At 40.6% G+C, this 27,747-nt stretch overlaps 1 protein-coding gene and 1 pseudogene across 16 annotated transcripts in view; both read left to right on the top strand.

The window, feature by feature from the left end:
• The first annotated feature begins 2,553 nt into the window (after positions 1 to 2,553).
• Positions 2,554 to 27,747, top strand: part of Cplane1 (ciliogenesis and planar polarity effector 1) — a 102,134-nt gene continuing 76,940 nt past the window's right edge. For 5 of the 16 annotated variants that reach the window (XM_011245335.2, XM_006519999.3, XM_006520000.3 and 2 more), the window contains exons 1-15: positions 2,554 to 3,018; positions 3,835 to 3,923; positions 5,222 to 5,350; positions 8,255 to 8,390; positions 8,486 to 8,605; positions 9,648 to 9,880; positions 11,866 to 11,972; positions 13,287 to 13,443; positions 14,408 to 14,511; positions 15,645 to 15,827; positions 19,612 to 19,861; positions 20,028 to 20,180; positions 20,353 to 21,107; positions 21,916 to 22,124; positions 22,326 to 22,406. In XM_011245335.2, coding sequence (XP_011243637.1) covers positions 5,270 to 5,350; positions 8,255 to 8,390; positions 8,486 to 8,605; positions 9,648 to 9,880; positions 11,866 to 11,972; positions 13,287 to 13,443; positions 14,408 to 14,511; positions 15,645 to 15,827; positions 19,612 to 19,861; positions 20,028 to 20,180; positions 20,353 to 21,107; positions 21,916 to 22,124; positions 22,326 to 22,406 — 2,569 coding nt within the window. In that variant the 5' untranslated portion in view covers positions 2,554 to 3,018; positions 3,835 to 3,923; positions 5,222 to 5,269. Of the gene's footprint in view, positions 3,019 to 3,834; positions 3,924 to 5,221; positions 5,351 to 8,254; positions 8,447 to 8,485; positions 8,606 to 9,647; positions 9,881 to 11,865; positions 11,978 to 13,286; positions 13,444 to 14,407; positions 14,512 to 15,644; positions 15,828 to 19,611; positions 19,862 to 20,027; positions 20,181 to 20,352; positions 21,108 to 21,915; positions 22,125 to 22,325; positions 22,407 to 27,747 lie in introns of all 16 variants that reach the window. The other 11 variants (XM_006520001.3, XM_006520002.3, XM_011245336.3 and 8 more) reach the window with 11 other exon arrangements.
• Gm46494 lies at positions 5,507 to 6,528 on the top strand (annotated as a pseudogene).

The following is a 27,747-nucleotide window of genomic DNA, read 5'->3' on the forward strand; positions in this document are numbered from 1 at the left end:
CAGACCTTAAGAGAAGCAGGAATTACTCTGTCTTGACAGAGCTAAGCTGTCAACTATCCCATATCATGTGTCCTTTCCTGGACAGTATTTTTTGCCTGCAGATGAACTAGGGCAATTCTGGCCCAGTGGCTACTTTGCCACAACTGGAGCAACTCTCTATGGAGGTTGTGATGCTCAGTATCTTCTTTGTACCGTGAAGGGTGAGGGTACTGTCAACAGCAGACATGTCTCGTAGTCAAAAATCTATTAATAATGCAATTATTTTAAATGTCATAATCTGTGAATTTCTGATGCTTTTGAAGACTAGTATATCTGAACTGTTAAACTACTGCTCTTAGGTATTTCTAGCTGAATAAAAATGAAAGCACCTAATTATAATTAAATCAGAATCGAATATGACTATGAGTTTACTGTCTGGCATCTGGCCCTTACCTTGCATTACTTAATTATCCTAGACCGTGTGTAATAGCAGCTATAGAAGGATCAGGTCAAAGCTTTATATTCTCGTTTTGTTTTTTTTGAGACAGGGTTTCTCTGTGTAGCCCTGGCTGTCCTAGAACTCACTTTGTAGACCAGGCTGGCCTCAAACTCAGAAATCTGCCTGCCTCTGCCTCCCGAGTGCTGGGATTAAAGGCGTGCACCACCACGCCGGGCAAAGCTTTATATTCTTAAGTGAGTTGCATAGGCACAATGCCTAAGTGTAACAATATTAATTTCAAGTTTTGTAACAATATTCAAAGATTTATACGGATGGAAACCTTAAACCTATATCAATTTATAAATTCTGTACCAATATAAGGAATTATAACTTCAAGTTTGCATCAAATACAAAGATTTCTACCAATGTTAGATTATGGCTATGCAATGCTTTGTTTAAGAATAATTTTAGTAATCCATCCCATATATCTAACTTTCTATACTATCACTCTATCCTCTCTTTCCCTTTAACCTCCTTCCTTTTACCTCGGAAGGAAAGGAGAGAGGAGAGGAGAGGAAAGACAGAAAGCTCCAAGCCTAAGCCCTCTATTTAGTTTCCTCCCTATTCAAAATTATGACCATTTCCAAATTATCCCTTAAAATGATAGCCTACCTATAATTTATGAAATAACCATAATCGAGAGATAGGGATAGCAACTGTCCACAACTTCCTCCTGCTGAATTGGGTTGACAAATATTTTTAAGGGGTGGGAGGAGGAGGGAAAGTGGAAGAAGTGGTTAGGCTTAAGAAAGCTAGCACTAGCATCTGTTACCCAGTCGTTGTATACGTAGAAGGCTCAGGGCTTGACAGGTTCTGACTGGAGCTGTCTGAAAGGCTGGATGAACCTAATCCGTCTGGAACCTGGGGCTATTCCTGAAGCTGCTCTAGAAGCAAGTCTCTGGAGACAGCATCAGAAGGGAGGGGGCTGGAGCAGCAGCTCATTTCAGCGTCCATGCGGATGAACCTTGTCAGAGCTGCACATTCAGCAATACGTGAATCTTACAACCAACAGTTTAGTACTGTAAGATACCTGTGTGGATTGTGCAAAGTGCACAGATGAGTTAAGGTTGAACTTTTGCTCCTTGTTTGAGCAGGTAAAAGACGAGTATTCTTTTTATGAGTTAATTTGATCGATAACCAATTGTGATAAATCCTTCATGACATGTGAAGAATTCCATGACCAACACGATTTATTGTCTAATTTTAGCTGAAGTTTTGGCTAGAGACTTTTTTTTTTTTTTTTTGGTTTTTTGAGACAGGGTTTCTCTGTGTAGCCCTGGCTGTCCTGGAACTCACTCTGTAGACCAGGCTGGCCTCGAACTCAGAAATCCGCCTGCCTCTGCCTCCCAAGTGCTGGGATTAAAGGCGTGCCACCACTGCCCGGCAAGTTTTTGTTGTTGTTGTTGTTGGTTTTTGTTTGTTTGTTTGTTTATTTATCTATTATATGTGTGTGCACTGTTGTCTTCAGACACTCCAGAAGAGAGCATCAGATTTTTGTTATGGATGGTTGTGAGCTACCATGTGGTTGCAGGGATTTGAACTCAGGACCTTTGGAAGAGCAGTCGGTGCTCTTAACCGCTGAGCCATCTCACCAGCCCGTTGTTGTTGTTTTTTAACTTGTTATTTTATGAGTGTTTTGCCTACGTGTATGTATGTGCACCACCTTTGTAGCTGGTGCCCACAGAAGCCACAAAAGAGTGTCAGATGCCCTGGAACTGGAGTTACTCAGGGTTATGTCGTAGGTGCTGGGACTCTGAAATCGGGTCCTCCACAAAGGCAACAACTGCTCTTAACAGCGCAGATCTAAATGTTGGTTCTTAAGGCATTCTCATGCCAAGCTCCACGGAGAGCTCGGAAACTCAAAAGTCTTGCACGAGGGGAAGCCAGGGATGGATGGAGAGAGAAAGGACTACCGAGCTGAGGAGAGAGCAGGAGGGCAGGACAGACTCGGTGGAGGTAACCCACTCTGGCAGGCTTGCAGCGCTCTCCCAGAACCCCGGCGCAAAGCTGGCTACGCCGAGGAGGCGGGGCGGGCGGGGATCCGTCAGGTGCCCGCCCACGGAGCGGCATGGAGCATGCGCAGTGGGGCGGCCCCGCCCACGCGTCGCCTGGACACGGCTCTGGGGTGGCGGGCGCGGCCTCCTCCAGGGCTCAGCGGCTTCGCAGCCTCTGCGGTCCTCGGTGGGAGGTGGCGGCCTTGGGACCTTCCCCAGGGGCTCGGTCCCCGTGCCCCCCGCCTCCCAGGGTCTCCGGGCTAGCTGTGGGGACTTCCGTTTTCCTCGCGGCCGCCCGCCGTCCCGCCCAGGTCCTTCTTTGGGTCGCAGGCGTCCCCTCCCCGCCGTGGCCCCTCACACCTCCACAGGGGACCTCCGGGCAGGACTCTGCGGCCACAGCCACGAGGAAACCTCTGAGGAGACCCCAGCGGACGGCAGAGCAGTGAGGGATGGACGCGGGTTCCTAGCATCCTCCGTAGCACAAACCCCGCCCGGGACGTCAGCGATTTTCTTGAAATTGTATGCTCCGATTTGTTTGAAATAAAGGTACCTTTCCCCGGTTCCCGTAGACTGGGCAGATTACTCCTGTCATACATATATTTTTGCGCCATGGAGCGGATTTTTTTTAAAAATCAGTTCTTCCATCTGCAGTGTCTGTTGTGTAGTGCTTGGTCTATCCAGTAGCATCAGTGTTTTGAGAGGCTTTGCAGTATGCGTCAGAAAATGGTGTTTGCTGCATCCCAGGAGAGAGGTGATTGTTAGAATTCTAAGTGACGGGAGGTTGTACGTGATTCTGTAGCGCACCGTACTGAAATCTTGAAGTGGGTTTGCTGTCTTTCTATCTTTTATGCTTTACTTGAAAAAAAAAATATGTCTATCTTTTCCCAAACAAATCCTTTGCATAAATCTTTAAGTGTCTTTCACATCTAGAAGGACTCATTAGACAAAAAACATAATACAATTAATCCCTCAAAACCAAAACTAACAAGTTGCTGTCACCAGTAGAATCTAACGATGATTAACTCAGTCGTGCTGGGTTTTCTCCTGTTGCCTTTTATCAATTTTGCATTTAAAGTTGCATAATGTAATTAAATATGTATTTTAGATTAACCAGTTCCTTATGTTTTGCTGTACCTTATTTTTCTCTTTACATGTGCATATGTATAGTATTTAGGAATTATTAAACTACCTAGAAATAGCTTTTGATTTGAAGATGATTGCGTATATTAAATAGTCTTATATTCACTTGTCATACTCAGAATAATGCATATTTCTGGTAATGCTATTTTACATGAGTAGTCATCAAATTTAGGAAACTTGGCATTGAATAATATAGCATTTTTGTTTTGTTTTTTGATGCAGAATAAAATGCTTCATTTGGCCGCCTTGTGTGGTTAAATCATCCTTCATTTGGAACACCTGAGCTTCTGATTCTTCGCTGACACTGGTTGGTTAGTTTCATGTCCATTTATCACAAACCAGAATCATTTGGGAAGAACCTGAGTTGAAAAAAATGTCCCCCCCCCACCTCACGTGCCAAAACAGTGGTATGGCAGCTCTTTTCATTTTGAGGCAGGGTCGGGCTGGCCATAAATTCAGGTCTGGGCAGAGAAGCCTTGAATTTGGTCTTCCTGCCTCAGCCTCTGGAGTAGCTGCAACTTCATGTGCAGTAGCAACAGGACTGTGGAGGCTTCTTCAGGTGAGCTAGTTTGGACTTGCTCACAGCTGTGTGGGCTGACGGTCGTTTGCTTTACTTGGTGAGAGGAGTTTCATAAATGGTTACTCCAGGGATTTTTCTCCCCTTTTGTGATTTAGCCTTGGAAATTCATAGTGTCCCTTCCATTGTACTCTCTTGGCCAGAGTAATCCCACAGTCTACCTTAACGTCAAGGGAATCGGCAGAGCAGGAGGCTAGGGAATTTGCCGTTCTTTACTAAAATATAGTCAGCTACACTGAGAAATGCAGATCATATGAAACTATGTTTATGGCCACTGTCTGAGAAGTAGCGTATTAAGAAAGCAAATACATTTTGCCTCTGTTCAGGATGTGGATGAAATACAGAATGCAATTTCTTACCTTTTAAAAAGAGAGTTGTTGGGGCTGAAGAAGATGGCTCAGCAGTTATGAGAACTGGCTGTTCTTCGAGAAGACGTGGGTTCAATTCCCAGAACCCACATGGCAGCTCACAACTGTAACTCCAGCTCCAGGAGATCCAACAGCCTCACACAGACATACATGCAGGAAAGACACCAATTCACATAAAATAAAAATAAATAAATTTTTTTTAAAAAAAGAATTTTTATAGATGTATTAAAAGTTCTCCAACTTGTAAATTAACATGTTCAGTGTTACCATTTGACTTTCAGATGTCTCCCGTAGGCTCATTATCTTGATTGAATATTCTGTCTCCAGCTTGTGATACTGTTTTGAGAGGTTCTAGAAACTTAAAGAGTTTGGTCTGAGAACATAGGTCACTGGGGGTGCACCTTTGAAGGCTAATCCTGGTCCACTATCCCTACTCCCTCTGCTTTCTTTCTCCTGTGAGGCGAAGACTCTGCTCTTCCCTGTGCTCCTACAGCAGGGTATTCTGTGCAAACAGCCCACTGAGAGTTGGGCCTTCTGAAATGAAGCCACAGCAAATCTTTCCTCCCTTACTTAGGTGGTTTCCATCTGTTATTTTGTCAGTGTTGAGAAAACCTATCCTTTGTAAATATTTCAGGCTATTTGTTATTGCTGTTATTATTCACAGGATCTTGTGACTGGCTTTGCTTGATTGGTCATTGGTATCTCAACAAGCATGGAGATGAGATTAGAAGTTTTGACATCAACAAGTATCAAGCAGAAAAAACCCTGGCCCAGAGTATCCTGGTTGGGTCAAGTGAGTTTTCCTTTATTCAAATACTAAGTTAGGTTTGATATATGTTAAATATGTGCTTTTCCTGGTAAGATATAGGAATAGTCTGTGGCCTCAAAAAACATCAGAGTGTGTGTGTTAAAGTTACAATGTACAAGTTAGCATCTTCAGAAAATGAGGATGGGTATGGCAGGTGGGTGTGTCAGTTTTAATGTATACGTTAGCATTTACAGAGAATTGAGGCATCTATCTAGGTGAAAGCTTTTGTTTTCAATTTTTTTTCATCATATCAAGTTTCTTCATATCAAGGGAGTGTTGAATTTCTTATGCTTGCACTACCAAAACAGTGAAGTGTTTCCTAATATTGTGTCTTTTGTGAGTATGCTATAAAGTAACCTCAGTGCTGGGATAGGAGAGGTGGGCCATAAGGCATTAATAATCCAGGAGTGCCATTCACAAAATATGATATAGCACTCACACCTTAGAGTGGGGAAACCTACATAATCCCCTTACAATTATTTTTTAAAAATTATTTATTTGTTAATTATGTACAGTATTCTGCCTACATACATGCTTATGTGCCAGAAGAGAGCACCAGACTTTATTACAGATGGTTGTGAGCCACCATGTGGTTGCTGGGAATCGAACTCAGGACCTCTGGAAGAGTAGCCAGTGCTCTTACCTCTGAGCTACTATTCCAGCCCCTCTCCTTCTAATTATAAGGATCATTGACATAATTCAAATTTTCAGTGAGAAATTCTACCATTAATTAACTTACCTAGTCCTTTCTGCTCCCTCGCTGAACTAGTGAGCAGACATGGCCTCAGTGTGCAGAACGATGCCAGTGAGTTTGTGGATCTGTACATGCCGCAGAAATGCTCTGCAAGCAACCACATCATTGCTGCCAAGGACCATGCATCCATCCAGATGAATGTGGCCAAGGCTGACAGAGACACAGGCCAGTTTAATGGCCAGTTTAAAACCTGTGGCATATGCAGGGCCATTTGCAGGATGGGTGAGGGCAAGTCAGAAGCTTCTATTCTCTGTTTGGCTAAGGCTGATGGAATTGTCCCAAAAAAACTAGTGAACAGAAGAAATTGGGAATAATTTGTCATAAGTAAAAGTGATAAGTACCTGTGACAACTAAAAACAACATTAACTTACCTGTAACATGAGTTCTCTACTTTAATGTTTTGTTTTGTTTTTTGGACAGGGTTTCTCTGTGTAGCCCAGGCTGTCCTGGAACTCACTCTGTAGACCAGGCTGGCCTCGAACTCAGAAATCTGCCTGCCTCTGCCTCCCGAGTGAGAGTTCTCTGCTTTAAACAATGTGTTTAATGTTGTGTGTATGAGCGTTCCCGTTCCTGAATGTAAGTGCATTATATGCAGGGTTGGTTCCCACCCAGGACAGAAAGGGGGACAGTTGTGAGCTGCCACATGGGTGCTGGGGATCAAGCCCCTCCTGAAGAGCAGCAGCACTCGTAACCACGGGGCCATCCTGCAGCCCAGCCCAGGGGGTTTAACTTTTATACTCAGCACAGTCATCTGGACAGGTAGAATTTATTCCCCCATAAAGGAAGAATTTTGAAGGCTCATGTATGGAGCTAGAGACCATCCTGTTGTAAACAAGAGGAGCCTGACACAGAAAGACAAGTCCTGCAAGCATTTTCTCGAAATGTGAAAAATCTCCATTGAAAAATAAATGCGTGTATGATGTGAAAGTAGAAAGGGGACTCTTTGGGAGGAAGAAGGGGTGGGGGGAGGGAAAGGGGCCCAGGGAGTAAAAGGGGTGGGGGTGAGAGGAAGGAGGAGCTCAGGGGGACGTAGTTATGACAAAAGAAGGTGATGGAAAGGGAGAAAGATAAAATGCTGTGCTTTTTTTCATGTTTCATTTATACTTTATATGTGTGTGCATATTGGACAAAAACGTAAGGGGAGTGAGTTCTTGGAGGTAGGGAAGGAGCAAGGGATGTTAATGGGCTAGTATGAGCAGAATTTGTGATACATATGGTTAAAAATGTTGTAATGAAACAATTTTGAAATATTTTTTACACTAACTAAAATAATAATAAAAACAGATTGCTGAGTCCCATAGCCTTTCCAGCTCAGTAGGTCTGGGCTGGGTAATTTATGTTTTTCTGTTTGCTTGTTTCATTTTTTTTTAATGCTTAGAATGTTTCAAAACTTTGTTTATTTTGTGTATATGAGTGTTTTGTTTGCATGTATGCCTGCATATCAGAAGAGAGCATCAAATTCCATGAAAATTCCATGAGACTACAATTATAGACGGTTGTGAGCTATCATGTGGGTGCTGTGAATTGAATCGGGACCTTAGAAGGAGCAGCCAGTGCTTTTACCCACTGAGCCATCTCTCCAGCTCTGCTAATTTGTGTTTTAAACAGGTTCTGAGGCGTCCTTGTTGCTGCTGGCTCCACAAACTTCATCAAAAATGCCCTACTTTTTCTAGATTAAAAAAAATAAAAAGCGATTGCAGTCACGAGCTTATGGATTTCCAGGGCCATAATTAATCAAACAGTATAAAAGTTTGGCCATACAAATGTTCACATACATAGGACATTAATTTGGCTAATGCCCCTAGAGTGCTAACCTTTAAAGAACCTTAAATGCAGCTGTTTAAGGTCACCTTACCCAGTAATTTTAGCAAGAGGTATTTTCTTATTATTTACTTGTTTCATAGTCCTGGAATCGTAACCTCAGGCTTGCTGGACAAGCACTCCTATCACCGAGCAACACCCCAACCCAAAATACTCAGATTGTAGGTTAAAGTTGACTTTAGATTTGTGGTGTGAGTTATTCTTGTTCTTAAATGTTACTTTGTTTTCCTTTCTAGAGTAACTTATGTAGACAAGATTGAATTCACTCTTGGGATCACCTAAGCACTAAACATGTTTGGTTTTTTTTCTCTTAGGAAAATGAAGCTGTTTTTCTTTTGGATGAGAAATTCATAAATGAGATTAATTTGCTGTCAGGAAGAACAAAGAAGAAGATCCCTAGTTTGCAGCCTTTGTTGAAGGATGTTGTTTTCCTGGCGACATCCACTAATGGTTGAGTAATACTGCATGTTCAAAGGCTTGCTTACTGTGCTTGTAAGGAAAACAGAGTGAGTGGTGATGTTAACTTTGGTTTTGCTTTTGAACAGATGTGTGGCTGTCTGGGGTCCTCACTACAGGAGAACTGTTCCTGTGGAACAAAGATCAGGATTGTTTAAAAAAGATACACGTGACTGAAAAGCCTAAAGAAGCTATTAAAGCGGCAGTAGGTAGGGATTTTTAGATTTTTGTTGATGGGGAAAAGCCTATGAAATTTTTTCATAGTGCTACGTGTGTGTGTGTGTGTGTGTGTGTGCCTATGAATGTCCTGTTTCTGTCTGTGTACTGTGTGTTCGGAAATTTGGCTGCTGGTGCTTTGCACCTAGTTCAGCTTGAAGGAGAAAACCTGGCAGGCCTGTCATTGCTGTGATGTTGTCATCCTACTGTTCCTATGTTCAGGTTTTATGGAACAGGTCTGTAATCCCCACTGTTCAGGAGCCTGAGGCAGGAGGACCAGAAGGAGAAGTATTGCTTGTCCCTCGGGTTGAGCTGAAGGTTAGCCTGAGCACAGACCTGTCATCACAGGTGAAAGAGCTTTAGTAGTGGGTCTCAGTGTTAGAGCGCTTGCCCAGCATACACGAGGCAAAGGGTCAGTTCCTAGTACGTTAGTGTAACGCCTGACATGGTGACGCACGCCTTTAAACCCCAGCACCTGGGAGGCAGGGGCAGGTGGATTTCTGAGTTCGAGGCCAGCCTGGTCTACATAGTAAGTTCCAGCATAACCAGGGCTACAAAGAGAAATTCTGTCTCAAACAAAAAGTAGTAAATGTAATTGTTTGTACGTTTAAAAAAAAATATTTATTTATTTATTTATTTATTACATGTAAATACACTGTAACTGTCTTCAGACACCCCAGAAGAGGGCATCAGATCTCATTATGGATGGTTGTGAGCCACCATGTGGTTGCTGGGATTTGAACTTGGGACCTTCGGAAGAGCCAGTCAGTGCTCTTAACCGCTGAGCCATCTCTCCAGCCCTTGTTTGTACTTTTATTACTAATGCTTTAGCTATAACATCCTGAATGTAAACAGCTTGAGTTCCTGTTACAAGGGTAGCCTACCTTGCAGGCAAGCATTCGGGAGGCTGAAGTAGGAGGATCACAGTGAGTTGGAGGCCGACAGATTGAGACCCTATTTCATAAAAACCAAAAAGTAGGAAAAAAATCAAATTTCAAAAGTTTAATTTTTCTGTTTTATTTTGTGTTTTTTTAGCAAGCTCTTCAAGACTATACTTATACGTAGCTGAAAATGGGAAAAGAATTCTGCTTATTACATCTTCTGGCTGCATACTTCTGTGGGAATATTTGGAACTGAAGAATATCTTGTCTTCTAAAAGCCTTTCTTTGGTGGGTCAGTGGTCCCAGATTGTGCCCGAAGAAGCAGTTTCGTTGCCTTCCACGAAAGATAAAGAAGCTGTCGTGGCTGCTGTTTTTGTAAAAAACGAGGTAAAATCCAAACGGTACACCGTGGAGTAGAGCTCTTAGGCTTTAAGAACTGGTGCTGCCAGAGAAGCTGTTTGGTCAGGGCTGGCATAATTGCATACCTGTTGGTTACTAGCTGTTTGGTCAGGGCTGGCATAATTGCATACCTGTTGGTTACTAGCTGTTTAGTCAGGGCTGGCATAATTGCATACCTGTTGGTTACTAGCTGTTTAGTCAGGGCTGGCATAATTGCATACCTGTTGGTTACTAGCTGTTTAGTCAGGGCTGGCATAATTGCATACCTGTTGGTTACTAGCTGTTTAGTCAGGGCTGGCATAATTGCATACCTGTTGGTTACTAGCTGTTTGGTCAGGGCTGGCATAATTGCATACCTGTTGGTTACTAGCTGTTTGGTCAGGGCTGTCATAATTGCATACCTGTTGGTACTAGTCAGAGCAGGTGCGGCATTACTGTTTGGAGCGAAGATTTAAAGAATGGTTTCAAATTAAAGTTCCCTTTCTCACAGTCATAATACGAGTTGTGGTGAGCATGGTAGTGAACATGGTGGTCCATACCTGCAGTCCAGGCACTTGGGAGGCAGATGTGGGTAGTGAGCATGCTTACCATGCAGAACTGTGGGCAAGGATTCCCCCAAACTTGAGCCATCCTGGGTTGCATATTAAGCTACAGGCTATTTTGGCTATATAGCAACCAAGTTAAAATAAAATGTGTGCATGTTTTGTAAGTTAATAAGTTAGAACTGATGATGTTAAGTAGGTCATTAAATTCTCAGGATATAGTAGATTCATTCTTTAAAATGAAAATTTGGGCTAGAAAGATTGCTCAGCAGTTAAGAGCACTGACTGCTTTTCCAAAGGTCTTGAGTTCAAATCCCAGCAACCACATGGTGGCTCACAATCATCCATAATGAGATCTGACACTCTCTTCTGGAGTGTCTGAAGATAATTACAGTGTACTTAAATATAATAAGTAAATCTTAAAAAAAAAATTTTAAGTAGTGTCAAGTTGTCTCTGTATGAACTTTCATTTATTACTAGATGAAATCCACTTTGCTAGAAATTGTAGTTTGAAGTAAGGCTTGGTGGTGTGTGACTATAATCTCTGCATTATGGAAACGGAAGCAAGATGATCAGTTCAGACCAGCCTGGGCTATGTGAGAGCCTCTCTTTAAAATAAAAGCAGGATGGTGGTGGCACACACCTTTAATCCCAGCACTAAGTAGGCAGAGGCAGGTAGATCTTTGAGTTCATAGCCATCCTGATCTACAAAGTGAGTTCTAGGACAGCCATGGCTGTTACACAGAGAAACCCTGTCTCGAAAAACAAAACATTTTTTACATTTACATTTTGTAGTTTTACTAGTCCCTCCCAGTAAGGTGATACTCTAACATAAATAATATAAACTATTAAAAAAGAATAATTTTACAGTAATCTTCCCAGCAACAGCAAATGGCAGTATATATTTCTAAACTAGTATTTGTATGTATGTATGAAGTGGCATATAGTACTTCTAGACATTTATATGTTATAGTCAAATCTGGTTAACAAGCATTTCCATGCCCTCAAACATTAAACACATTAATATGTTAGGAATTTTGATCTTTGAGTCACTTTGATGATACTGTTATTATCTTATATTTTATATTATCAATCATAATATGATAATATGGTCAGCAGTTACCCTACTGTGCTGTTGAAAAACGAGTACAGAGTCCTTTACTTTGGTGCCTCTTATTGGACTTGAATGTAAATAACAGGGCTCAAGGCCCTAGGTTTTCTCCCTAGTCCCAAAAGAGCTCTTCCCTGGCCTTAGGCTGATTTCCCATTTGGGCCTTGCTTCTGGGAAAAGAAAAATAACGTAGTCTTAAGCTTACTGTTAAAAATGAAAATATAAGCTAGGCCCCGAGATTTCCCATTTATAGGAGACATTTTCATATATCAATTTATTTTCAGGTTAATTTTATACTAAATTACTGTATTTATCTACAGTTACTTGGCGACTGCTGCCTGTGTTCATTTACTTTTTATTCTGGAGAATGCTTGAAGTTAACATTTCTGGACATTCAGTGGTATGAGAATATATTTACATCTGTAAGGTGAGGTAAATATTTCCCTTTCTCTTATTTTCCACTTTTAAACTAGTGTTGTCATTTTGACCAGTATGTATTCAAGATTTTTAGATCTTCATTTTGTTTTTTCTGGCTTTGTAGATCTTTCTACCTTTCACTTTTAAACATTTAATTTAGACAATTTCTGTTGTTTTTATTTCTTTTTCTAGAAGGGTGAATATGTAAGAGATAGCATGGTTTGTGGTGGTATATTGTCTTGATACTATAAAAATAATTACTTTGAAATGAATTGAAATTTAAAGGGGGCAGAAATATTTGGATTTGTGTTGTACCTTCGAAATGCCCAAGTGTTTTGTTTTATTCTGTGTTTTTGGACAAGGTCTAACTATGTAGCCCTGGCTCTCATGGGGCTCAGTGTGTGAACCATGCTGGTCTTGGATGCAGAGTTCCTCTTGTTTTTACATCCCAAATGCTGGAGCCATCAGGCCTATCCAAGAGTTTGGTTTTTTGTTTGTTTGTTTTTAATTTAAAAAATATTTTAATAGTAAAATCATTTGTATTCTAAGCTTCATAAAACAAAGAAAACATATTAAAAGCTTATTCCTGTGTAATATTTGGAAAAGTAATGTGACTTTTATGATATTTTTGTTAACAGTACATTGTTAGTCATATACAGTAAAACAGTTGAGTCTGTAAGTAGGGAAGTAAATTATACATCTATCTAATTGCTCAGAACAACTGTGCGAAATTGACATCATCTAAAAAGGTCTGTTTTCTCTACCTTTTTCTCAGTTTTTGAACTAATGTGCATTAGTAACATAGAAAACAAGTTTCTTTATCTGTTTCTCTTGCTCGTATCACACCCCTAGCATCCTCACTCAGCCCTCTTTCCTGTTTTGATGATTCTTGTAAAATGTTTTCTGTCTCATAAAAATGTTTAAACATTTAGTTGAAACAGGTATATTTAGGTTTGATTATGGAATATAACTCTATTTCCAGAGCTCCAACACCAAACTAGATTGATGAATAGCTACTGAACAGTCACTAATATGTATATTTTCATGTCCGGAATGAAAATATGCATATTATTATATGTATATTACATGTTTTAATTTTTGTTATGAACTGTCTATCAACTTTAGAATTACATGAATTTGGCATGGTTTCAAATGCCTGTAGCCTCTGTCACTTGGGAGGCTAAAGAAGAAGGCTCACTTGATCCCAGGAGTTCAAGGCCAGTCTGGGTCATGTTGAGACCTCATCTCCAAAACAAAATACACATCAAAAATAAGTAAATAAAATTGTTAAAGCTTGCTATCATTGATTTCATTCCTTTGTTAGGTCCTTGCTGTTCCGTGTTCACTGGGCACAACAGGAATGCCCTCTGTGCAGTCTGATTCCCAGGTGTGCTTCAGTAAAGTCAAGGGGAGCTCTGATCTCTGCCTTCTCAAGAGATGGCCTTGCCCTAGCAGTGACTCTTAATCAGAAAGACCCAACGGTCAGTAAGAGCCTCTGTCCTTACTACTACTTCATGATTTAAATTGATGTTTTCAGTTCATTGTGTTTTGGTAAAGTTACATAAATTAGCTGTCATAATTTTCAAAAGTGGTTCTGGAAAAAAAAAAAATTAAAAAGCTTACCTTGACCAGATATACCTTGGGAGGCAGAGGCAGGCAGCTCTCTAAATTTGAGGTCAGCCTGGTCTACAGAGTGAGTTCCAGGACAAGCCAGGGCTACAAGGAGAAATCCTGCCTCAAAAAACCAGAAAGAGAGAGAGAAAGAAAGAAAGAAAGAAAGAAAGAAAGAAAGAAAGAAAGAAAGAAAGAAAGAAAGGAAGAAAGAGGGAAAGGAAGAAAGGAAGGAAGGAAGGAAGGAAGGAAGGAAGAAAGAAAGAAAGAAAGAAAGAAAGAAAGAAAGAAAGAAAGAAAGAAAGAAAGAAAGAGAGGGAAAGAGGGAAAGAGGGAAAGAGGGAAAGAGGGAAAGGAAAGGAAAGGAAAGGAAAGGAAAGGAAAGGAAAGAAAGAAAGAAAGAAGCAAGCAAGCAAGCAAGCTTATCTTGGTGGCAAGTGCCTGTAACCCCAGCACTCTGCATACTGGGGCAGGAGGGTTTAAGTTGATGGCCAGCCTGGGCTACATAGTGACCCCTGTCTCAAATACAACAAAACAGAGTGAACAGTAAAAGGAGGATGAAAGAGACGGAGAGAAGGAGAGAGGAGAGCGGAGAGCAGGGCTGCATGTGTACTCACCCAGCAGTTTGCAGAGCTGGGGTGGGAGGACTTCAGGTTTAAGGCTTCTCTGAGCAGCTTAAGCAGAGAATTGTGACAGTTGTCAGTAGGGTCTGGCTTAGACAGACTGCTCACTGTAGCAGTGTATAACGAACGACCTTCCCAGCCTCCACTGTGGTAAGCAGTCAGTGCACACAGCAGGATAACTTCATTGGTTGTCATGTTTTCTCCCATCTAGGCAACTCAGGTGTTATTTATAAACACACTGAATTTTGTTACTCTCTGTGGTGGCCTTAAAGGATGTAGTAATAAGAATCCCGTGGTCCCAGCTACACTTACCAGGTAAGAACGCATGGACTTATTTCTAAGGACCTTTTGTTTTCTTTGCAATACTTTAAGAAGTTTGAAGCTCTACTATCACAGGAAATAGCATTTTGATAAAGAATTCAGTTAACCTTTTTCCCTGGTAAATTCTGAAAGTTGCTTTACATAAAGAACGCCTCATATGCTTTTTAAGGAAGGGTAGGGTAGAAAATACACAAATTATTTTCTTCTTCAATTTTTTTCTCCCCTATCTCCTTAGGAATGCAGTTGTGAGTAGGTAGAGCAATATGAGGCATTGTTAGGAAGAGAAAGAGGGAAAATCCAGGAGGGAGTCCGTCACTCATTCAGGAAGGCTGGGGTATTTATAGCCTTCTAAACAATTGACATCGATGGTGATTTTTGGATAACAACATGAACTATAAGACCTGTATAGGTTGGGTGTGGTGGCACACACCTTTAATCCCAGAACTCTGCAGGCAGAGGCAGGGGGATCTCCAGGAGTTTAAGGCCAGCTTGGTCTATATATCAGGTTTCACGACAGGGCTATAGAGAGAGATCCTGTCTCCACAAAACAATTACAGGAAAAGACCTGTAAAAGATACAGTACAAATATTTCCTCTTGAGCTTGGAACCTCTTTGTGAACTCCTGTGCTATCCTCTGAGTCTGCAGAGTGGTCAGGTCATCTGCCCGCTTCTCTTCATTCCTTCCCTCCCCACAGCTCCTCTCCTAGAGCAGCACTGGGCTCCGCTCAGGGGTCCTTTTGACGTATGTCTGCCACTGTCAGAAGGGTTGGGAGCTCCTTTTTGTTCTGGTGACACATGATGCTGCCAGGGAATTCTGGAGCAAGGAACAGCTTTGGGAAGAGGCACTGCTACAGAGTGGATAGGCCCAGTCTCAGGCTCTGTCCGTCTGTCAGTCTTGGCCATAGGTGCCAGTGAGATTACTGTCCATTCTCATCAAAAGATGAGTGCCTCAACTTTGGGGAGTATTTTTATTTCTGAATTGCTTACAAATCTAATAAATTTCTAATTGGAATGATGTTGGAAAAGATACGTAAGCCTTTTATTTCTACAAAATAAAATTCACAAAATTTATGTGAGAGTCACCTTATTATCCAGTCCTTACTAAAACTGTCATTTGCTCTTTCTAGGTCATACTGGGTGGGGGACATCAGCTGGACGCATGACAGTCTTTTTCTGACTTGTGTATTAAAACGTGGCTCCCTGGTTTTATTGACCTGCCTTGGTGAATTGCTAACGTTAGTTACATTTGGTTGCTCTATAGAATTTGGGCCAGCTGAATTTATTCCTCTTCATCCACTAATAACGTATAGGTGAGAAGTTTGAATTGTTCTGTTTAATACCTTATTTTCTTTGGTGATTAATTTTGTTATATATTTTTACAAAAACAATTTCATCTCCAAATTTATGTTTTTCTTCCTGTGAGTCTGTCATGTCAATATCTGTTTCTTATCTGTTCCTAATTATTTATAGTTTTCTTCCTGTTTCTTTTTGTGGCTTAATCCTGGTGAAAATTTGACATTGTGACTATGTAAGTATAAAGTTATAATTCTTCATAGTACTAAAAACTTATCTTTACTATAAAAGACAATAAAACATGATGTTTATTATTTTTAAAATGTAGCGCTGAGGGAACTTAGTAACTAAAATTAACATTTTTCCAGAATCTGTTAGCAATAGAATATAGAGTATAACCATATTTGGATTTTAATTGTAAAAGAAGGTAGCAATTTGACTTTGTAGTCAGACAAATAATTTCAAATACTAGTTTTCCTATTTCTTAGTTTTGTAAGTGGATAATTTTTTTTTAATTCTCAATTTCTTTTCTGATGAAATGAGGATGGAGGATGATAGTAATTGTCTTCTAGAACTGAGGGAATGAAGTAAGGATATACATTATTATATGTGGTTCTCAATAAGATAAGTGCTGAGTAATTTTTGGTTTACTGTGTATAATTAGATGTATGTAGAGAGTTGTTTTAAAAATTAACTCATCTTAAAAACTGTGTGAGGAGGTGGGTGTAGTGTGTGTGGAGTGGGAGGCCTTAGACAACCCTGGGACTGGAGTTCTAGGAGTCTGACTGCCCCCCTTGGATGCTGGGGATCAAACTCCAGTCTTCTAGAAGGGCAGGAAAAGTTCTTAACTGCTGAGCTGTCTCTCCAGCCCCAAGAGCTATTTTTTAGATAGAAAAACTGGAAATGACTTTTGAAATTTGTAAGTCTATAGAAGGGAAACTGACATGGCTACATCCTTGATTTGTTTAGCAAAAAAGCAGTGCTTAATTTTTAGGGACAGATTAATGCTTGGAGAATACTTATCAATTCCTAGAGTGAAGGGTTTTTGTTAAGCCTTTATATTTTTATCTTATGTATATGGGTATTTTTTTTCTGCGTGTAAGTCTGTGAACTTTGTGCATATGGTGACCAAGAAGACCAAATGAGGGTGTAAGATCCTCTGGGACTGGGGTTACAGGCAGTTGAGAGCCTCCATTTGGGTGCTGAGAACCAAACTCCAAATTTGTGTTTCCTTAAATTTTCTCACTTTTTTAAAGATTAATTTATTTTGTGTATATGACCACACTGTAGCTGTACAGATGGTTGTGAGTCTTCATGTGGTTGCTGGGAATTAAACTCAGGACACTGCTCGCTCCGGTCCCACTCGCTCAGGCCCAAAGATTTATTTATTATTATATGTAAGTACACTGTAGCTGTCTTCAGATGCATCAGAGAGGGTGTCAGATCTCATTACGGGTGGTTGTGAGCCACCATGTGGTTGCTGGGATTTGAACTCAGGACCTTCGGAAAAGCAGTCAGTGCTCTTACCGCTGAGCTATCTCACCAGCCCCATATTCTTTTTTAAAATTACTATTTTAAGGCATTTCAAATGATTTCTCTTTTTTTTTTCTTTTTTCTTTCCTTTTTTTTTTTTTTTTTTTTTTTTTTTTGGTGGTTTTTCGAGACAGGGTTTCTCTGTATAGCCCTGGCTGTCCTGGAACTCACTCTGTAGACCAGGCTGGCCTTGAACTCAGAAATCCGCCTGCCTCTGCCTCCCAAGTGCTGGGATTAAAGGTGTGCACCACCACTGCCCAGCTGATTTCTCTTTTCTAATCGGTATTCATTATTTCAAAAAATAAAATTTGAAAATCATGACACATTATTAAACAGTATAAAAATGATTCTTACATTCCAAATCCTCAGAGGTAACAATTAACATCTTAGGGTATTATTGTCTTCCAAATAAGATACTCATATTGCATTTATAATAATAGCAATATGTTAATTTCTCTCAACATATGATAAATTACATGTAACAGCCTTTTATATCTTCATTTTTAAGTGCATTTTGTATGTGTGTATGTATGTGCATGCTGTGATTTGTGTGTAGGCACAGGTATGCTGCAGTCTACGTGTGGAAGCAATCTCTCCTTCCCCAATAACAGCTCAGGCTTATGTGGCAAGTGCTTGTACTCAGGAGCGGAATGGGTGCACCCTCATCGGGCCTCCTGGGCACTGCATTCATGCAGGCCAAACTCCCAGGCACATAAAAACCCTAAAGGTTAAAAGTAAAGAAACTACTTTCACTGTAGGGAATGACAGCTTCCTACTAGCGTATCTCTGTTACTAAAAAGTAGGCATTGTGCCACGCTGTGGTGGTGCGTGCCTTTGATCCCAGCACTTGGGAGGCAGAAGTAGGATCTGTAAGATCAAGGCCAGCCTGGTCTTTAAAAAGAAAAGTGAGGGGCTGGCGAGATGGCTCAGTGGTTAAGAGCGCCGACTGCTCTTCCGAAGGTCCCGAGTTCAAATCCCAGCAACCACATGGTGGCTCACAACCATCTGTAACGAAATCTGATGCCCTCTTCTGGAGTATCTGAGGACAGCTACAGTGTACTTACATATGATGAATAAATAAATCTTAAAAAAAAAAAAAAAAAAGAAAAAAGAAAAGTGAGTCCTAGGACAGCCAGGGTTTATATGTAGAAACTCCGTCTCAAGAAAACCAAATAAAATTAATTAATTAATTAATTAATTTAAAAAATTAGGCATTGCTATTTTGCGAAGCATAATCAGGGGCATACCCGCATCAGTTTCCTTCACATTTAACAGTATCTTTTATACATCTCTCTTCTTGTCAGACACTGGTGTCTTTTGTTTTTATTTTAAAGATTTATTTTATTTATATGAGCACACCCTCTTCTGGTATGTCTGAAGACAGCTACAGTGTGCTCAGACATACCAGAAGAGGGCATTGGATCCCATTACAGATGGTTGTGAGCCACCATGTGGTTGCTGGGAATTGAACTCAGGACCTCTGGAAGAGCAACCAGTGCTCTTAACCGCTGAGCCCCAGACACAGGTTTTTAATGGTCCCATACATACTGATCGGTTGTTGGACATTTGGCTAATGAAAAACAATCTTTATTAGAAATCTTGGGCATCCTGATGTGTCTTTGTGCAGTGCTAAAGATCAGACTCAGGACCTTGTACTTGGTAGGCAGGTGTCCGATATCTGTATTTTAATAGTTCTCTAGCTCAACGAATTACAATCTATCAATGTCTCATTTTATATTTATAAAACATTAAATATAGTAAGCAGCTATATTGCATAATCAGAATCAGCTATGTCACTATAAGAGATATGTATATTTATGTGACTCGTTTAATTTTAAACTCAAAAAATGTCACTCACAATTAGTCTCCAAATGTCCTCCTTTTTCTTTTTTTCTCCTTATTAACAATTGTACTGATTGTAATTTTTGTAATTCTATTCCTATGCTTATATATTATGGAAGGAAAGTCAGCTACTTAACTCTTTAATAATAAAAGTAAGATTCCACACTTTTAAAAAATAGGTTGCATATATTTAAAAAAACATAATAAATGCTACACAATTCAGGAAAAAATGTGGAAACACATAAAGACATATGTTTTGATCATTGTATGTTTCCTGGAAGACAAATACACAATTAATACTTTGATGTGTGTCTCATCTGCTTGCTCTCATTCTGTGTGCTTACTCTGCCTTGTTTTGAATACGATTATTTCCTAATTTAAGATCCTTCTCTTGCTGATTCTGGACCTTTCATGTTTGTTTGCTAGACCACAGCAGCTTCCATTTCAAGATTCAAATAATTGTGTAGATTCATCAGCCTCTGAGAGTGACCCTCTGAGACAGAGGTTTTCTATAAAAGCACACTCACGTCTACCATACCTTATTATCTCTGATGGATACATGGTCACAACCCTTCGGTTTCTTGATAACCAGTCTCCAACAATGCTCATGAGGTCCTTGCTTCTTGATTCAACCCAGAGGCTTGAGAAAGCATACCAGAGTATGATGCTGTCTGAGGTACAGTGCCTTTGGGTATCTGTGGTTAAAAAGTATTTTTCTCTTCCTTTCAAAGTTAAAACTATTGACAGTAATAATAGCCTTTTTGACACTAAAAGTTTTAATTGCTTTAGATTTATAGATAAAATTTTTTCTTGGAAATCATTTTGGTTTTTTTTTCCTTCAGCCCAAGGACAAAGGGCTGAATTTTCGATCTCTGGATTCCTTGAGGTCTAGCCTGTTGAAGCATCAAGGAAAGGAAAGTTCAGTACATTGCACTGTCCCCAGATTTTTGCAGGCAGAAGAAACAATGAAGTTAAATGAAACCACAGATTTTCAGGTACTTAATCGTATACACTGACTTTAGTCTAAGAAATTCGTTGGTTTGTTGGTTTTGTTCTTTGGGGGTTTTTGTTGTTGTTGTTGTTAAAGGAAATAGAAATTTAAGAATAACACTGTGATTCTATGCATAAGGCTTGAATGGTATTAAATATTTCTCTCTTTGTGTTTAGGATTTTGAAGGAGAAGAAACTAATGAAGTTGAACAATTTGTAAACAATTCATTTTCTTTTTGTAACCAAAAAAAAGATCTACCGTTCGATATTGTCAAGGAAGGAAGATTGGAGTTTGCATCTATGTTTGATACAGTTCATGCAAAGGATGCTTCCAAGGAGACAGACAGAAACACTGCAGAACTACACCGTATCCAGAAAACACTACTTGCAGCTTGGACTATAGGAATTTCAAAAAATGTAACAGAAAAAAAGTTAATGTTAAATTACACAATTCTTTGCATCACTCATTTTTTCTATATTCTTCAGTTTATAAAATGTCCTGTGCCTAAGTTTGACCTGTTTTTAAATAAGAGTCTGAAGCGTAACGCATGGGTACTTTGTGTCTTTCAACTCTTTCATCAGTGTTTATCAGTCCACTATTGGGATATGAGATACAGACAAAACATGGGCCACTTGATAAGGCTCACCGCAAATACTGTAAAGCTCTTACTGACTCAGCGACAAGAACATGGGTCATTCTCAGAGAGGCTTTTGGCTTGCCTCTCTTTACTGCGAACTGTGACTGTCCATTTAAATGGCACATGCAGTCTTCAGCCTGAGGCTGTCCCGGCAGCCGCTGATGAAAGTAGACCGGCAGAGCTAGACTCATTAATGGTACCTATTTTTCAAGCTTCTAAGGAAAATTGGCCTTGGGACTCATCTTTAAAGATTTATCCTCAAGTGACAAATCTTGTTCAGAAGCCAGGTCACAGGTAAGAATACTAATATTAGTAAAACTCCATTAGAGTTCTTAGACTGTAATAAGTGTATAATTTGGTACTTTTTAGTATACTTACTAGGTTTTAAAACTGTTAGTACTAATCACAGTAATTTTTCACTCTAGAAGGAAACTTTGTAACCACTGAATTCCAGTATTAAAGTATGTTAATTTAAAAATACTTAAGTGCCTGTTTCAGAATAGCAGCCCAACTTCCTGATATATCCATATGATTTTTAAACATTTTTGTATTTTAATTTCTATCTATGTATTTGTGTTTTTGTTCGGATACTCATGGAAGCCAGAAGAGGGCATCGAATCCTCTGGGTACGAAGTTGCAGGCAGTTGTGAGCTGCCCTCTGTGGGTGCTGAGATGCAAACTCAGATCCTCTGGAAGAGCAGCAAACGCTCTGAACCTCTGCGGCATCTTTCCAGCTTCTCTATATTAATTTTATTTGTCAATCAAAAATTGTTTCATGTTTTTTCCCAAATAATAAAAAACACACATTTTGAGGGTGGTCCTGGGCAGCCATAATGATCTTGAAAGTGTATAGTAAAAGCTAAGTATATAATGAAAAACGGACACGAGTGCATAAAATTTTTGAGAAGATCTTGTGGCCATTATATGCATTTGCCCCATATAGTATCTATCTTTTGATTGTGACTGTGATCATTAACTTGGTCACTACGTTCTGTCGGATCTGTGAGGAAACCAAGTTAAGACCTTGCTAATGAAGGGAGCTAAACTTACTCTCGTCACTCATGAAGTTTGGTTTTAATGATTACCTAATGTTTTTTTATAGATTGATTGCTCTTTGGAGACTACTGTACAAAAAAACTTTATGGTATCAAGCACAGTTAAGCCAAAGAACTCCTGATGGTGACAGACGATTAACTGAAAATATAAGACATGAAGTATCTGTTGTCAAGACTCTGTTATGTCATGTCCAGACTAACCTGCAGATGGCTGGGGATAGCTTGAATCAAGCCTTAGAACTTACACCTATCAGTGGTTAGTGTCTATAAACACTTTCTAAATCCTTGCATATGTGAAGTGATGGACTGGGCTATGGGTTTTCAAAATGGGTTACACTTACTTGATGTTCAGAATAGTTTCAGCTGGAGATACATCTACTGAATTTTAAAACAAAACTTTTAAAAGTTATGTAAATGTAATCAACGGTAACTAATTGTTGGGTAAAATCATCCTTAGGTGAAGAGTGTTTTCTGCTAGCATCATATGAAAAGTCAGTTTGCCTGTGGAAGAAGGCTCTACAAGAAACCCAAGAGAAAGGTAAGGAGTGTTTCCAAAAAAGTAACTCTGTATTGGGAAGAACATAAATTAACTTGCTGCAGAGCTTAAAAATACTAAGTTGACAGTGTTCACACTATCTTACTATCTTACTCTCTAAGATGCAGATTGTAGGGAACTTGACTGTCAGAAATATTGTATTTCAAATTATTCTTGATTTTTAAAATCATGACACTATGCTGGGCAGTGCTGCGCATGCCTTCAAACCCAGCACTTAGGAGGCAGAGGCAGAGGCAGGCGGATTTCTGAGTTTGAGGCCAGCCTGGTCTACAGTGTGAGGTCCAGAACAGCCAGGGCTACACAGAGAAACCCCGTCTCCAAAAACCAAAAATCAAAACCCATAAACCAAACAGAACAAAAAAACCCAAAAATCTTTTCAGTGCTCTGCAGTTAAGTTTCCTGCCCATCACACCCTGCTTGTTTAATGATAAAGCCTATGGGTGAATGTTAATGGACAGAATGAAATTTACACCCTAAATATTTTTTCCCTTTTTAAGGCACCACAGATATCTAAATGGGAAACTACACATCAGATATTCTACAGACATGGGAGCTAAACCTCCTGGCTTTAAGGGACTTGAGTGCTTTAGGTTAAACAGAGCATGGGAGTTGAGTATGACTTACATGGCTTGTTTTTTTTTTTTATAATGCCAGAGGACTCTAGGTTTCAGAAACTGATGGCATCTTTTATGCTGTTGGCCTGAAGGTGATGGAGATGAAAAGGCAGAGCACTGTGCTTTACATTTATTTTCTGACTGCTGAAGCTCTGCACAGCCGAGCTGTGTGGCTGCTTACTCCCCTGTCCATCGCCTAATGAGTCATGCCATTAGCCATACATCATAAAAGATGCCACTAGTTTCATAATCTAGAGAAACCAAAGGCCTGAGAGATACTAAGAGTTTGGCAAGGTGCAGGTTGTTTCCTCAAAATAGAGTGTGTGATCCATGTTTGCAGCATTAGTGTCTGGTGAGTCAGAAATGGTGAGAGGGAACAGTAGCGAAGGAGGCCTGTAGTGAAGGGACAAGAAAGACAGCAGGGTCAGGTGATTTTTTTTATTTTTAAAAACATGGTCTGTCTTTGTAGCTCTGGCTGGCCTGGAAGTTTCTGTGTAGATCAGGCTGCCCTTGAACTCACAGAGATCTCTCTATCCCTGCCTCCTAAGTGCTGGTATGTTAAGCCATTTTTTTAAAGATTTATTTATTATTATTATATCTAAGTACACTGTAGCTGTCTTCAGATGCACCAGAAGAGGGCATCAGATCTCATTACAGGTGGATGTGATCCACCATGTGGTTGCTGGGATTTGAACTCAGGACCTTCGGAAGAGCAGTCGGTGCTCTTAACCAGTGAGCCATCTCTCCAGCCCAAGCCAATTTTAAAAATGACATTCATTCATGTGGAGGGGTGTATATTTGCTACAGAATTACATGTGGAGGTCAGAGGATGCCTTGTAGGAGCCAGTTCTCTTCTTCCTCCCTGTGGGACCTGGGTCACACTCAGGTTGTCAGGCTTGTGGCATGGAGCTGCTGTCCCACTGCTGTCCCACTTGCAGGGAACAGACCATCCAAGGAAGTACAGAAGGTCCCTGATTTACAGTAGTTTATATTTAAACTTTTAACTTAGTGATGACAGGAAAGTCGTGTCTGTTCACTAGAAAGTTTCAGGCTTGTTTTTCCAAGTTGTCCTTAGCTAGAAGTTCCATGCAGTGTGCACTGCTGAAGAGCAGCAGTGAGCCCTAGTGCCTAGTCACTGTCTGACCACAAGGGTGATGGCTAATACTCCACAGTGCGGTCTGATGACTGCTAGGTTAGGTATGTGATTGCGTGCTTTAAATATTTATTTTTATGTTCTGTGTATAAGTGATTTTCTTGCATTTATGTCTGATATCTGTGCACCATATATGTGCCTGAAACCTATGGAGGTCAGAAAGAAGGTGGTAGATCCTTGAAACTAGAGTCCCAAGTCGTGCAGGTGATGGGAACCAATACCTAGGCTCTTTGCAAGAGCAGCAACAGCTTGCTCTTTAGTACAGATCTATCTTTCCAGCTCACATAGATGCATTTTTGATATATAATATTTTCTGTTTATGATGTGTTCACAAATCAAGGAGCCCCTTTATAGGTCAGTTAAGGTCACTTTGGTACATTTGTGGTTGGAGGATTATGGACTGTGTACAAAGCAAGACCTTTATTCAGATGAGGAGACTGAATCGAAACAACATCCGTGCTAATGGAATGGAGTTCATACTTAACAGACACACAGCAAGTTTGATCAGTGGGAATTGTGATTGAGTAGATTTGGGGAAAAAGCTTAATGTAGTTCTCAGTTTTAAGGTCTGGTTAACTGGATAAAGGAGAGGAATTCAGTGAAATAGAAAGTTTTACATCTGTGGCTCTCCTTATTTATTTTTTTAACTTTATTGATTCTTTATGAATATCACATCATGTACCCCAATCCAACTCATCTCCCTGGCCCTCTACATCTATATTCTGCCCTTGTAACCCTTCCCACAAAACAAAACAAAACAAAACACAAAAAAATATCATTGGAAGTTGGGGTGTATCACACAGTATACCCTTTTGCCCAAACAGCTTTAATTGCGCCTGTTCATTGCAGTGAATCAGGCCTGGTGAGGCCTCTGGCTTCTGCTACACTTTGAATACTGGACTCCCACCTGGACTCCTTGGACATATGTTGCTGCCCTGTGTCATGGAGCTCTTACAGCTTTGGTTCTGCAGGAGCAGCCCCTCCACGTGCTCCAGCACTTTGTAGATGGGGTAGATGTTTGGGTGGGTCAACTCAAAGCCCTGGGTAGTAGCTGAACTGGTTAGCCTGACAGTTCTCCTGCACCCATATTGTAGGATATGTGATCACACTGTGAACCTCAAGATTGTGTTATTTGCTGAAAAAAAAAAAAAACCTGTTTCTAGTTGTTGTGTGGCTCAGCCCTTAACACAGATTTAATCCCTGTGGTTGCAATATAGACACACTCTTAGTACACTCCTTTAATCCCAAACAATGACAGTAAAGTTAGTTTATAGAAGGAAGCACCCATGTTTGAAAGTAACTTCTAATTGACAAAATAACAAATCAGAAAAGGATCTGACAAAATAGGATATGCCCAACTTATGAGGAGAGGAAAGGGAAGCTACTAAAGAGACTAGTGCAGAAAAGGAGAGGGGAGCCAGTTTTACTGGGAGAGTTTCACTGAGACAGGTTGAAGAGAGAACAAGCTAGACACAAGTGAAGACAGGACAAGCCTAAGACTGAGAAGTCAGAAGATTAGAACATTAGAATATTTTGCCAAAGTTAGTAAGAGTGTAAGCTGAGTAATTCAGTCAGAAGCTAAGAGAGAGGACAGATTGAATCAGTCAGCTTGGAGAGGAGTTTGAGCCAGAACAGCTGAGGTGAACCAGGCAGCCAGAGCTCAGAACAAGGAAGGGTGAGCTTATTCAGCAACAAGTCTCAGGCTGAAAACATTCTATTTAGGCCACATGGTTCCAAGACTAGACCTAGGTTAGCAGACTGAGGCAGTAATCGTTGGAGCCAACAATTACTTCAGGTGAATAAAAATACTTTTACACTCCTATGCCACCCAGGTCAGCTCTTGAGCACTGACCAGGTGAGGGACAGGGACAGCTCAGTGCTTTGGCCATCAGGGCCAGCTCTACTTTGCTGCCCAGGCAAGGAGCAGGGTCTGCTCTCCCGAGTGCTACAGCTGGCAAGGGGCAAGGGCAGCTCTCATGCCCTTGGGGCCAGCTCTTCCCATGCTGCCCAGGTAAGGAGAGGGACCATATCTCCCTCGATTATACCACTGCATGGTCAGTGACGGGTGGGGCCTGCTATTCTGTGTTCACACCCTCAGGGCCAGCTTACCTACAACTGTCAAAACCTGTGCTTCCTGGCTGTTCCCGTGTGCTGTGCTGCAGCCAGCAAGGGGCAGGTCAGCTCTCCAGTTCCCAAGCCCTTTGGGCCAACTCTCTCTGGTGGGCGGGGCTCATCTCCAGATCAGTGGTTCTAAACCTGTGGGTTGAGACTCCTTGAGACTCAAACAACCCTTCACAGGGTTTGCCTAAGACCCATCAGAAATTACAGATACTTACATTATGATTCCATTACAATTTATATGACATAACAGCACAATTAAAATTATGAAGTAGCAATGGAATACTTTTATACTTGAGAGTCACTGCAACATAAACAACTGTATATTAAAGGGTTGTGCATTAGGAAGTTGAGAAACCCAGTTTTAGATGAAAATAGTTCCCTTATGAGTCCACTGTGTTGTGTTGTGTTTTGTTATTTATAACTATACACATAGGTGTGACTTCTGATAGTGGACAGTTATAGTAGCAGTGGCTTCAAAGAAAGTGTTTTAGGGATGGACTAGAGGTTGGCAGACTCAAGCTGATTTGATGTTTCTGTGTGCACCTCCAAGGCTTAGGCTCCTTTCATTTTTCTGTTCTGTTAATATTAAGGCTATTTCATGGCCCAGTGTTCCAGCCATCATATGCATGTGGTTGGCAACTGATAGGGAAAGGCGAGAAGTAGGGGGAAAGGTCCCTCCTAGCTGGGCTGCCTCCTGTATGTGAGCATTCTGTAATATCTGCACTGTCATGTCTTGGCTCACACGAGGGCTTATTGTAGTAACCCCAAATAAAGTTAAATCTTTCACATTGAAAACTTGAGGTAGAAATAAGCAGGAGACCTTCATGCTAAGATGTTGAGGCCCTTCATCTTAGGGCCTACTAAAAAGAAAACAAAATTATTTAGAGTGCAAAATGAAAGGACCTAAGTATTGCTGACTTGTTGTTGTTGTTGTTGTTGTTGTTGTTGTTATTGTTGTTATATTTTGAGACTGAGTCTCCTTTTGTAGCCCTGGCTAGCCTAGAACTCTATATTGTAGACCAGGTTGGCCTTGAGTTGAGAAATCCTACTGCCTCTGATTACTAGAATTAAAGGAGTGAGCCACCATGCTTGATTGCTGTCCTGTTTTGTTTTGTTTTTTACTTTCATGATATTTTTGTTGATTATTTGGGAATTTCACATCATTCACCCAGGTCTGTCCTCCAACCCTTGTGACCTCCCTCCAAAGAGGAGGAGGGGGAAGAGGAGGAGGAGGGGGAAGAGGAGGAGGAGGGGGAGGAGGGGGAGGAGGAGGAGGAGGAGGAGGGGGAGAGGGAGAAGGAAGAGTTAGAGATTGTTGAGTATGCGTTACTCATATACCCACTGGAGAACGGTCAGACTCCCCGTGGCCAGTTCCTTAAAGAAGACCAAGTCAGAAATTCTTTACTATAGTACAAAACAGATGCAAAAAACCCGC

The sequence above is a fragment of the Mus musculus genome, chromosome 15 (genome assembly GCF_000001635.26).
Source record: "Mus musculus strain C57BL/6J chromosome 15, GRCm38.p6 C57BL/6J".
NCBI classification, from domain to species: Eukaryota; Metazoa; Chordata; class Mammalia; order Rodentia; family Muridae; genus Mus; species Mus musculus.